The following is a 13,497-nucleotide window of genomic DNA, read 5'->3' as shown; positions in this document are numbered from 1 at the left end:
CAGGACTCTCTCAAAACATGTGGTATGAAAGAAAGATGAACTGCATGGTTGAGTCGCCAGAAAAAAGCAAATACTATGGAAATGCCGCTTACATGCCAAACAGCACAGAGACAAGCCTCAAACCTTCTGCCACAAAAACATTTGGAGTGCTGAGACCAAAATTTTGTTTTTTGGCCACAACCATAAACGCTACATTTGAAGTGGAGTCAACGAGGCCTATGATGAAAGGTACACCATTCCTTCTGTGAAACACGGAGGTGGATCACTGATGTTTTGGGGATGTGTGAGCTACAAAGGCACAGGAAATTTGGTCAAAATTGATGACAAGATGAATGCAGTATGTTATCAAAAAATACTGGAGGAACATTTGCATTCATCAGCCAGAAAGCTGCTCATGGGACGTACTTGGACATTCCAACATGACAATGATCCAAAACCCAAGGCCAAGTCGACCTGTCATTGGTTACAGCAGAATAAAGTGAAGGTTCTTTAGGGGCCATCTCAGTCAAAGACTTCAAGCTGTCATTGATGTTAAAGGGGGCAATACACGGCATGAATAACTGGGGTAAGTCAATTTTTGATCAAGGTCATTTGGATCGTTTCTGTTGTCATTATGATTTAAAAAGAGTAAACACAGTTGTATTAATAATAAATGATTGTTAATTGATAATAAATGGCTTCAGCCAAACACTAACCATGAGTGAAAGAAACGTTTTTTGTGATATCATTCATATTCTCTAAAAAATGGCTAAGAAAGCATACATTTTGCCAGGGTATGTCAAATTATAAACACAACTTTAAGTATTTTTTGTGATTAATAAATATTACAAACCACTTTAAATTGTATATTTAACAGACCAAAAGCATAAGCTAATGGTTACGGTTTACATGTAGCACCTTGATGTTTAGGCAGGGCTGCTATCAAATTTAGTTGCCAGGCAATAGTTGCCTTGGCCAATTGTTAGGAGAGCAAATAATTTCCCCCTAATTCTCTAATTACTGCACTTCTCTCTTCTGTTGCTAGGTGGCATTATAGCTGGTGACATTAGATATGACAAGGGCAAAGCAATGAAAGATTATGAATGAATGGGGTGTCTCAGCCAATTTGCAGGACAGGAAGTGTTGAGGCAGCGAAAGGGTGCAGGTGCCTGCGGATTTGATGAAGGCTTGAAGACACTGGATCCTCACGGAGGAAGAGGCATAGACCGGTCACCGGAGGGATTCAGCATAAGCCAAGCAGGTATGAGGACTACACGTCATTCAAACACTGCACGTCAGGAACAAGCAAGGTTCGCAACTGGCTGGCAACGAGGTGCAGGTACGTAGTCAAGGACGAGCAGGGGTCTGGTAACGTGCTGGCAGTGAGGTACAGAATCAGGAAGCAAGCCGAAGTAGGAAGTCCAAGCCGAGGTCAATAATAGTCCAGAAAATAGTAAGCAGGGATGATCCAAAAGAATAGTCAAGCAAGCCGCAAATCAGGAACAAGGTCACAGGTACAAACAACGATCAGGAATCTCAGAGACAAGCTGAAGACGATCCAGCACTGTTATCAGGTTAGGATCCTGTTTATATAGGGTGAGAGGTGCCAGGATTGGTGGACGTGGCCGTGCGTGCTTGAGTACGCTTGAGTACGCACATACGTTCGATTGGCGCTGAAAGAAGCTGCTTCTCTTGCTTCTTTGGGTGCTCCAGGACCCAGAGCTCCGATCACCCCCTCGAAGCCATTGATCGGGCCCATCTGCTCTCCTTGATGGTGAAATCACCAAGGAAAAAGGTGCCGGATTTGGGCAGCCTGCATGAGGTGAAAATGTTTTACCAGTGGGGGAGGTGATACCTGTGGCCATTAAAGGAGATAGTGTGGCTGTGCCAATTAAAACCAGCTCCACGCGCAACTATCTCCCGGCCGAAGAATGCTCCACTATTTCCAATTCGGCCATCCCATCTGATGGCATCTCTGAACTGTTTTCAGACAATTTGTCATGGACTGGAAAGTGGAGTGATAGTGAAGATGAGCAATTATGTGACTTGGAGGAGGACGAGATTTCTCCGGGCCTACTGCAAGTGTTAAGATTGAATTATCTATTAATATTGCTTCAACTGTGTGTATTACTTTTGAGGAGGATCGCTGGGAAAATTGGGTCCCTAAAGTTATTCCCACCAAACCAATAGAGGTTACCAAATTTGAGTATTGCACACCTGGGGCTATGGTCGCAAACTTAACTCAGACAGGGTGATCATCCGCAGGCCCAACAAGAGAGACATTGATGTTACCTAGATGCAGTTTAGTTTTAGCCTAAATAAGACATAAACTCTGCAAGTTCTGTATTTATGTCAGCAGCTGCTGTCAAATAAAATATAAATGCAATAATGACAATAAAAAGTCCCACATAATCTTTTGTGTCCTTAGAACGTCATAGCAGTGCTCATGTCAGTCAGTCCGGTTATGACAAACTTTTAAATGATTTCAGCACATATAAGAATGAAACAATTAAATAACTGAAGAAGTGTGATTCTTGTTGCGGTGATCCTAATTGATGTCACTCATGCACCACAATTACCACCACGTGAGAAAAAACTCTTCCCTTTGGGAATGAACCCACCATATGGCGAAAATGTAAACACCTTTTCTAATAATCTTTGGTTGCCGCTTCAAAAGAACATCCACCAACTCTGCTAGGGTTCTTACTGTGTATACATGGCTTCAATATAGTAGGATCATGTGAAAGAATAAAAATATCCAGATAGCGTAATCCTGTTTACAAAACATTTAATGTTGCCAATGCCCCCCTTACAAGATATACGTATTAGCTTAAAATATCAAAGAGCAGATATAAAGTGAACTGAAAGCGTAGTCACCAGTGGCCGTTCATGCTGCGGAGGGAGACGCTTGTAACAGTCGTTGTGTCCTCCTCCTGGTAATTCCAGCTGGCCTTGACCTGCAAATGTGACACCCTCCATTGAAGTCGGAAGTGACTAAATGTGTCAGATTCGTGATCTCTATGACAAACCAGAAGTGCCGTTTGTGGGTCACGGCCAGCTAGATTTACCAGGAAGAGGACACAGTGACTATTTTTACAGGCGTCTCCTTTCGCAGCAAGACCGGTGATTGGTGACTACACTTTCAGTTTACTTTATATCTGTTCATTGATATTTTAAGCTACTACGTATATATCTTGTAAGGGGGCATTGGAAACAATAAATGATTGTAAACAGGATTATGCTATGTGGATATTATTATTCTTTCACATGATCCTACTATATTGAAGCCATGTATACCCAGTAGGAACCCTAGCAGAGCTGGTGGATGTTCTTTTGAAGTGGCAACTAATTAGAAAAGGCATTTACATTTTTGCCATCTTCTGAATTTATTCCGAAAGGGGAGAGTTTTTTTGCAAGTGGTGGTCACACTTCTTCAGAGAAATTATTTCATCGCTTCTTATATGTGCTGAGATCATAAAAAAGCTTTTCATAACCAGACTGATTGACATGAGCGCTACTATGACATTCTAAGGACATTGACACTGAAATTACTACTGCAAGGGGACCTGTGTTCAGAAGTGTGATCCCTTGCACCATGGCCTGGCTGCTTATTGCCTGGTGGCAGCCATGCCTCTTGTCCCCGGAGTTATCCCTTGAGAAGAAGGGAAACTGCTGGGAAATGTTATTCAAACCCGAGTTAAAACGGACCTTGGGGCTTCAAAGACATTGGGGTGTTAAGCTAGTTAGGTAGAATAAGTTGGGCAAAGGGGCAAGTTCTCACCTTACAAAATGAATAATGGATTAGTGTCAGAAACCATGAATCAGACCGAGACAGAAGTACAAATAATCACACTTGCATAATAATAATAAAAAGGTAAACAGAGTAAGCGTAGTCAATACATAGCCAGAGTTCAGTAACCAGAGTGGATAGTCAGCCAATGCCAATGTCAGAGAGCCAGAGATCAACGTAATAGTACAGCAAGCATGATCAGGAGCCAGAAGGGACATTAGCCGAGCAAGTCTTCAACAGGAATGCAGGAGAAAGTCTCAGAGATGTGACCAAAGGCGAAGGCAGAGATGAAGTTAACTGGATGACTTTAAGTAGGCAGGACTGATGAGCAGATCATGAACAGCTCAGTCACCATGGAGAGAAAGGAGCTGGCAATTAGCTGACAGTTGAGCGGCCAGCTCAGAGAAGGAAGGGCTGAGCCCAGCCTTGACAACTAGTAAGTGTACCAGAATTGGTATTCATATGCTGACCACCAGGTGGCGTGAGTCGCCCGCCTGAGTGAGCTTTTGTTCACATTATGTACTTGTGGAGTCAGGTGATCGTTATTCTGTGGACGTGCTAGGCTAGAAACCTAAGGCCTATCTCAGGGACGTCTGGGTGCTAGGCTGTCTGAGGGCCTATCCAGAAGCGAGGGAGCAGCGTAGGGTTGGGACCAGAAGTAATGGTCAGCCGGTTGGGGAACCAGTTATAGTTGGGGGTAGAGGGGAAGCTGTCGCCACTAAGGGACCATCCACCTTGCTACTAGAGACCACCATGAGTAGGCTGAGGCCAATACCAGAGCAGAGTTCTTGCCAAGCAGGCACGGTGAAGAAGTGGGAAAACTTCAGTAAGTGTCAAGTCAGGGACCCAGCAGGACAGCAGAGGTGACTCTTGTGAGCATCAGTGAGTGACAAAGTCAGGGACCTAGAGTGTCCGCAGGGGTGACGCTTGAAAAATATCTGTGAGTGCCAAGCCAGGGAGAAAAAGGAGAGAAAGGGGCGCCTCTGGGTGCAGATTTTTTTAAAAGGTTTTATTTTTCAGTGTAAAAAACATAAAATTTTGCACTCACATTTAGTAGGCAAAAAGTAAGCATTAAACACCAGGGGTCATCTGGTATATCTGATTTTTGGGACGTCAGCCAGTGGTCCGGTCCACATCTGTCATCTCATCGCGTTGTTCCTGTTCCTCTCACATGCTGTCCACTGCAGGTGTTTTGTATGAAGCAGCCGGCTTGTGGTGGACACGAGATGTGCGGTCTTCAAAACGAGGCTTGGGAGGCAGAGACGACCAGGGCGCGGGGCTGTGACGTCAGCGGGTATGCGACGCGTTTCTTGAGCGTGCGGGTCGAGATTGTCGGACGACCGCGCTCTTTCATCAGGCAGAATCAGCCGATGTTTAATGCTTACTTTTTGCCTACTAAATGTGAGTGCAAAATGTTATGTTTTTTACACTGAAAAATAAAACCTTTTAAAAAAATCTGCACCCAGAGGCGCCCCTTTCTCTCCTTTTTCTCCTTTATCTACAGCAATCCAGGAGCTCAAGTTTCAGCTCTTTTAAGGTGGCAGCCCTGCATGCGGATCCATCCCCCCCCCTCCCCATCCCTTTTTCCCCTCCCCCTCTCCATGAACTAAAGAACATTTATTCCCTCCTTTTTTTGGTCTGGACAAAGTAGTGCATTCCCTGCACTCACCATATGTAACCTTATAGACTCCTTTTTTTCAAGTGGGAACCTAATATCTTTGATTTGCGCCAAATACTTGTCTTATGCCAAGCCAGGGACCCTGCAGGGAAGCAGGGGAGACACTTGAGGAAGATACTGAGTGCTACCAGTGGAAGAGCTCAGTTGATCCAGTGGCTAGTAGATCTGAAGTCTAGTGAGAGAGACTGGGAGCTTCTTGAGTGAAGACCCACAATGAGTGATGGTGGGGTAAACTAAGAACTGTTTCTTTTGCAAATAGTTGACTTCAATTGCCTTTAAAAACCGCTATAAGATTGTTGCCATAGGAGACAGCGATCCTACCTATACAGAAGTGGTGTCCGGCTGGAGGCCTTCACCTGTATAGCTGTCTGCCTATAGAAGTCTCAGAGTCTGCCAATTATCTTTTCCTCTATCTAAGGGTGTCCTGGCCCTAACCCTCTCTCCCACAGTTCTGTTTAAGAGACAATAAATCTCTTTGCATTCAAAAAATATCTGGTGCCCACGTGTTCATCTTGCATTATACCCACCATGCCTTGTAACCCACTCTGCACAGAAGGATGTTAGCTGTCCCTAACTCTGGAGGTTACCATTAGGCCTCGAGGGGCCCGGGACTTTTCTACATACATATTCATATACATATTCACTAAAGTACTGCCCTTTTGGATCATTGCAATGATTGCAACAATGTATTACACGATAGATTATTTATTATTCCTTACCTTTAAATATTTTTAAGATGCATTTTATGTTATATACCATGTTATGAAGTATTTTGTACAGTCCAAAATTTTATAGGGGTACATTTAAAAAGCAGTGAGTATTACATTCAGTAAACATTCTCTACAAGTGAAATTTCTGGCAAAAGTTTTTTTTAAATTACAGTAATTATTTTGTCAACAGTGAACGCTTGGTGATTATTACATTCACTGCATTATAAATATGCCCCTCAGAGGTTCCTTTGTTCTCAGATTTTCTGCTCCTTTTAGTGTCCTTGAGTAGGAAAATAAATAAACCAAAACATGTTATTACATATTACTTAATATGTATAAATAACTTACCTGTAAATCTGGGTTTGCCCAGTGCATCAACATCCGATTTTGGAGATGGATTGAATACAGTCGGATCCACTAAAATTTATCAAACAAGACATAGATTACCTCATGTTCATGATAAAGCAGGCCTAAAGTCTAGAATTAAGCAGTGCACTGTTCCATTGGTGGCTCTCTTTACAAAATCGATTGCTTTGTTGTGAGGTCAGCAATAGAACTGTACATTGTTCATTTTAAGATGTTAAGTCTGCTTTAAACCAATAGTACAAGTATATATACAGTTATTAAATATTCACTAGTAATGATAACAACATATGTATTGATAGAATACAAAAGATAGTACTTAAAAACACACAAATAAAACAGATACAAATAAAGTTATTCTTTTTATCTTGCTTCTTACTGCTGATTCTGCCTTTTACCTTCTCCTTCACCATCTGACTGTGAAGCAGGATACAGAATCATTAAACATTTTAGATTTGGTTTGAAATAAAAAAGATTTCATCTTTAACATATTAGTATCTAGACGCAACTATACTTACCATTTATCACGTCAATTTTAAAAATAAGGAAGAGGATGTTCAGACAGAAGCATGGTCAGACAATCATATGAAGTAGCAAAAGACACCATAAACAGATCTTGTTTAATATTTGAATGTATTCTCTCTTGAGAAAAAGTCGTTTCGGATATGATCACCATTTATAAATACATAATTGGTCCAATTAAGTTGGGATATCATCGCCATGTATAAACACATCCATATATCGAACTTGATTATTATTACATTATTTGGTTTTGGGTCAATAAAAAAGGACAACGAGGAACTCTTTACGTCTGGAGGAAATTAGGTTTACCCCCCACATACGAAAATGCTTCTTCACAGTAAGAGCTGTGAAAATGTGGAATAGGCTCCCCCAGGAACTAGTTCTTGCAACTCGGTTGATTGTTTCAAAAAACAGCTGGATGCATTACTAACTGCACAGAAAATAACTGAACATTAACATGTACATTATCATTAACACCAGAAATATCTGATTGCCTCGGGTGATCAGGAGATTATGATCAGGGATGGTATTTTTTTACCCCGCTGGAGCAAATTGGACCATTTGTTACAGGTTTTTTTACTTTCTTTGGATCAACCATGAACATATTGGATCTATGATCTATAAATGACTAGTTATTTCACTGCAATCTATGTTTTTTTGTCCTAATAGAGATGAGTGAACCCATTTACATGGATTTACATGGATACAAGGATGGAAAGGTATTTTTATTCAGTGGTCAATCACTTAAGTATTTCTTGCCTCTTACTTGGCTTAGCTGCTAGTAATTACCGGCAGGATCGCAACAAACAAAGAGCTTCCGTTTTCTGTGGTTAGTCAAAAATCTGATCACTGAGCACAATTAACTTCCTGTGTCTAGAGGTCACTTACCAATTTGCATGCTTTATCAATGCTTCCATGTGAAGTTGCATGAAGGTACTCTTGTTCAAAAGAAGGAACGTGTTTCCAACCTTATCTCTGTCTTAGGAATTTATCATTGCTACAGCTATTAAATGGCCTCTGCTACATCCATGAGGTGACCACCATTAGTTCCAGGAAATGTTTACCATCCTTACCAGGGTTTGACTACTGCTAAGATCCAAGGACTAACCCCCATTGTTTCAGCAAAAACAAATTACAATATCATCAGCCAGCTAGTGGTTATGACTAAAGTCAGAAAATGACCATCTCCATTAGGCCGGGTTCACACTGCTGCGGGGGGAGATCCGGATATGATTCGCACCGCACTGCAGTGCAAATCACATCCGGATCTCCCCCCGCAGCAGTGTGAACCCGGCCTTAAGCCCAAAGACTGAACATCACATTTACAACAGCACTTCTGGGGAATAACTATTGCTACAGGCATAAAATGTCTATCACATTTACATGACTGCATCCAGAGACTGAACAGGCTATAGCCACCACAGTAATACTGTTGTAGACCAGGTTATAATCAACACATTAGTAGCACTGTATCTACTACTATAACACTGCAACTGAAAGAAAAAAGTCACTATATTAACAATGTTTGTAAGACACAGGGGTTTATTTACAAAAGGCAAATAGACTGTGCACTTTGAAATTGCAATTGCAGTAATTTTCCCCAGAGCTTAATGAATGTGGTGAAGCTTCACCTGCAAAAGAATACCCAATCAGGTGCAAGGGAAACCCCCCAAAAAACTGCACTTTTGATTGCGCATAATTGGATGATGCAAATTGGCAGAGCTTCACCACACTCACTTAGTTGTGGGAAAAATGAGTGCAACTGCACTTGCTATTTGCCATTAGAATGTCAACTCCAAAGCCCTGCATGTCAATCTTTTACCTGTGTCCAGGTAGCCAGGCATGCTTTTTTGCAAGTTCTGTCCAGTTACCTTAAATGAGCAATAAACTTTTTTTTTTTTTATTCTGTGATGGGAATGAGGGCATGCAGATTCTGTTATAAGAAGGAAACACTGTGCTTCTCAGCAGTGTAGAGGGGCTCCTTGCTTCCTTTGTTTTTCGGCTCACTATACGTTCACTAGTTGTCCTGTCTCAGCCCTTGTACACACGGTCGGACATTCTGACAACCAAATCTGTTGGATTTTGTCTGACGGATTTTGTCCGAAACTGTTGCATACACACGGTTGGGCAAAGTTGTCGGAAAATCCGATTGTACATAACGTGCTGACGTTATTTCGTTACGACGGGACTACGTTCAGGCTAGTAGCCAATAGCTTTGGTCCAGGAATTTGATCTGAGCATGCGTGGCACTTTGTCTGCCAGAGTAGGATACACATGATCGGAGTATGTCCGACCGGAGCATTTTGTCGGAAAATTTTACGGACAAGTTGGAAAACTTGGTCCGTCGGATACTCCAACGGAAACAGTCCGATGGAGACCACACACAGTCGGATTATCCGACAAAATGGTCCGATAGGACACATTCCGTCGGAATCTCCGACCGTGTGTACAAGGGCTCAGTGTTCGTTAAACCGTGTTCCACAGAAGCCATTGTTTCCATATATTTCAAGTTAACCCAGAATATTTGATAGCAATTAGTGGATCTGGATAACACTGAACACTAAGAAGTAAAGATGTTGTTTGCATGTTTCCACTATCATTAAAAGAGGAACAGACACACAGTCCTTATTTGTTATAGAAATGTTGATATGTAAATACCTTCTCTTTTAAGAGAAAAATGTAGTCAATATTTTGGAGGAGGGCTTTTTGGTTCCTCTTGGTTATCCATCTCATCCCATCTCCCTCCCATTTGCCTTGGCTGACATGTGTTTCAAATTGTACTTTTTTCCTTCTCAGTCAACTTTTCATACATGCCTATTCATAATTGTAGTGTTTTCATTTCCCCAGATCAGAGCCTGGCTGCAACGAAGAAAACCTAAGTAATATGTCTGCCAATAGAAAACTGAAAGGAACACCCAGCTGCCTGAGATCATTATTATTACTGGATGAAAACATGTCTAAATGGCAAATGCCCTTTTCATAAGTTTTTTTTTTTTTCTTGCTATTTCTTTGAATCATTGTTTTTATTCCTGGACCAGAATCTTTAGTGGAACTTGAAGAATTCTACAGAGAATTTAATCTCATGTGGAAAACAGAGCTGTAGTGCAAATGTGTTTCTACACTAAATTATAGCATTATTTATATATAAAAAGAGACTGTTTTCTATATAAAATAAAAGACTGAACACGTTTTACTTTCCTTACCAAAGAAACCTGTATATGGCCCACAGAAATTGTCCCAGACTCTTGTAGAACCTGTCCTGCACTGAATTTGATACCTAATTACACTACCCTGGAGTCAAGCCCGAAACACACCTGCTTTCCTCACACTACTTTGATTTTACCTTTACCTCTGTCATGGTTCAAGTGGACACTTGGGCCTGGTATGCGTTCATTGTCAAACTCCAGTCCATACGTGACTTCTTCCATCAATATTTGGTGATTTTTTTTGTTTGAAGTTCTATGTAAGCTGTTTGTTTTTACTTTGACATAGTCATGTAAGACATGCCTGTTCTGTTTCTTGCCTTTTGTGCCACAAACTCAATAAAATTGTATTCTAAAAAAAAACCTGTACATTTCTCTTGGACATCTTAATTGCCTTATTAGCACGGCTTACCATTTGCTAAATGTCTCGTCATTTTTGTTTTTTTAGAAAAATAAATAAGAGAACACAGTTTACTCTTGGTTCGGTAGTGTACTCGTAGAGATTGATTTACTAAAGGCAAACAGACTATTCACTTTGCAATAGACATTGCATATTGCAAGGGAATTATCATTAGAACTTAGTGGATAAGGTAAAGCTCTGCTTACTTCCATCATCCAATCATATGCAAGCACCATTTTTTTTTCTAGATGTAATTGTTTTTTGCAAAGTGAAAAATTCACTAAGCTCTTGGGAAAATTGCCTTGCAAAGTGAACAATCTATTTCTTTTTTAGTAAATCAACCCCATGCTCCACATTTAGGGATGTTAATTAGAAAAGTCATGCAAAATAAATGGACCACAATAAAGTTTTTCACCTATTCATCTTCTGTTTTTTTTTGTTCTATAAAAGATAAACATCAGTTCAAAAATTACTTACAGGCATACCCCACTTTTAAGTACACAATGAGGTTTATTTACTAAAGCTGGAAAGTGCAAAATCAGGCTCACATCTACATAGAAACCAATCAGCTTCCAGGTTTTATTACCAAAGCATAATAGAACAAGCTGGTGTTAGAAGCTAATTGGTTTCTCTGCAGAAGTGAGCTGGATTTTGCACTTTCCTTCTTTAGTAAATAAACCCCATTGTGTACTTAAAAGTGGGGTATGCCTGTATTGAGGTGACATGCTTCTATTGAAATCTATAAAAGACTGTCATTTCAGGTGGTGAGAATTGTGACTTATCTCTAAGCCTGGTACACATGGGCCGAATATCATCCGGTATTGACCAGCAACTGGCCAACATTCGGCCCGTGTGTACACCAGTCTGTACGACAGAAGGCGGCTGGCTGTTGTCAAACTGGCATGCTGGAAAAACAGCATCCAGCCAGCGCTGGCAGCCAGTTGTGCGGGGGGTAGCCCCACTGTCCGAACACAATTGCTCAGCGGGTAGATCACTGTACTAACACCAGATTTTATTTTGCTCAACTCAGCAGGTTGATAGTGTGTACCAGGCTTAAGTCAATTACTCCAGTAATACTTTTAGACCCCTTTCACACTGAGGCCTTTTTCAGGTGCTAAAGGGCTAAAAATAGCACCTGTAAAGCACCTCAAAAACGTTTCCCCTGCAGCCCCAATTTGAAAGCCCAAATGCTTTCACACTGGAGCAGTGCACTTGCAGGACATTAGAAAAAGTCCTGCAAGCAGCATCTTTGGGGTGGTCTAGGAGCAGTGTATACACCGCTCCTCCACCACCTCTGCCAATTGAAATGAATGAGCACTGCTGCTGAAGTGCCTGAAAAGCAATTCGGCAGCGGCGATCTACGGATGCATTTAACCTTTTCTTCGGCCACTAGCTGAGGTTAAAAGCGCCCTGCTAGCGACCGAAAAGTGCCTCTAAAATTACGCTAAAGTGCTGCTAAAACTAGTGGTGATTTCCGCTAACGTGACCCGCTGGCAGTGTAAAAGGGGTCTTAAACTCTGATCTCTTATCTCTTACAACAGCCTCTGTTACTACAGTGTGTAGGAAAAAATTGTTGTATTTTTTTAATGTTTCTATTTCATTGTCCCTCTTTGTAATTCTGTGGATAAATATGCGAGCCTCAGAATCATTTTTTTTCCAGACTAGTCTTAAGCCTGAAGAACATATTTGAGTTAGTCCGAAAGCTTGCATCTTTAATAACCTAAGTTAGCCAACGAAGGCAAACATCACTTAAACTCCAAACTTTCTACATTAATTGATGGTTATCATGGTACAACACTCTACTACCGCCATCTCTGTACCCGATAGTGGAAATGTAGTGGGAATTCCCGTTAGCGGGAAAAAAAAAGTAGCCTGTGTTGTGAATGCCGTTTTCAATGCACTCAATTATGTCTAAAGAGGCATCAAATTTGCAATGACTTTTCAAACTATTTGCTTAGTGGTTGTTTCCTTAAAGAATCATTTTTATACAGTCTAAAGTGCATAGTCCTTGAATTTGACATAGCCAGTCTCAACAAGGCTATCTTCCACTTGCTTAGCAATATTTTTTTGCTTGTATCAAAGTATGTTGAAAAAACTATGAGTAAGCACACTGCTAGTTTCTAGGACTGTTTTGTATAGGATAGTTGAGTTATATAGCAAATACTTTGTTTTCTGCTACAAAATTCCTTAATTTAAGAAACGTGATATAAACCAATATCTATATACTATATTTAATTTCGCAAAGCCTTAAAGCGGACCTTTGATCATTTAAACCTGTTATTTTTGTAAGATTTCATGGTTCATCAAAAATGACCTATTATTAAGAAATCTATATTTGAGTTGTTTGGTTGCTTTCTGTACTTTAATTCCTTCATACTACTAAACCACATAGGGGTAGAGCGCATGCAACAAGCACTCTGGTAAGAAAGTCACAAATAGGAGTTAGGTGGTGATGAAAGGTCCTCTTTAACAGCTTATGGTCACACAAAAGCTATCTATCATACCAAAGTCTTCGTCTGTAGCAGGCAAGGTTGGCTGCACCTTTGGTGGTTTTATATATATCACTGAACAGTTGAGCTTGGGAGCTGAAGGAGCACGTGATATCAGAACACATCCTTTTTAAAGAAACAGGCACTTGTTAAGTCACCATAACATTTTCCCAATATAGTAAACATGTAAGTCTATATTACATATGAAAGCAGATTTTTGTCTGCAATTAAAGTAAAATGACACAAGCTAATGCGTAAGGGTCAGTCCCACCAAAAATTTATATATCCAGTGGAGAACTCTCACTGCAGTAGTTGCTGGCTTTACCCCTCTGTCCTTTCCCTTTCCTCCAAAAGCAAGGGGAG

General features: G+C 40.8%; 1 protein-coding gene across 11 annotated transcripts in view; it reads right to left on the bottom strand.

The window, feature by feature from the left end:
* The window catches only part of ABI3BP (ABI family member 3 binding protein), a 465,661-nt gene that overhangs the window by 107,583 nt on the left and 344,581 nt on the right, over positions 1-13,497 (bottom strand). For 10 of the 11 annotated variants that reach the window (XM_077482512.1, XM_077482502.1, XM_077482506.1 and 7 more), the window contains 2 exons: positions 13,150-13,260; positions 6,506-6,574 (listed from right to left, as the gene is read on the bottom strand). In XM_077482512.1, coding sequence (XP_077338638.1) covers positions 6,506-6,574; positions 13,150-13,260 — 180 coding nt within the window. The remainder of the gene's footprint in view (positions 1-6,505; positions 6,575-13,149; positions 13,261-13,497) is intronic. The other variant, XM_077482511.1, reaches the window with a different exon arrangement.

The sequence above is a fragment of the Lithobates pipiens genome, unplaced genomic scaffold (assembly GCF_037356315.1).
Source record: "Lithobates pipiens isolate NorthernLeopardFrog02 unplaced genomic scaffold, aLitPip1_a1.2 Scaffold_16, whole genome shotgun sequence".
NCBI classification, from domain to species: Eukaryota; Metazoa; Chordata; class Amphibia; order Anura; family Ranidae; genus Lithobates; species Lithobates pipiens.
This window is presented reverse-complemented; position numbering and strand designations above follow the sequence as displayed.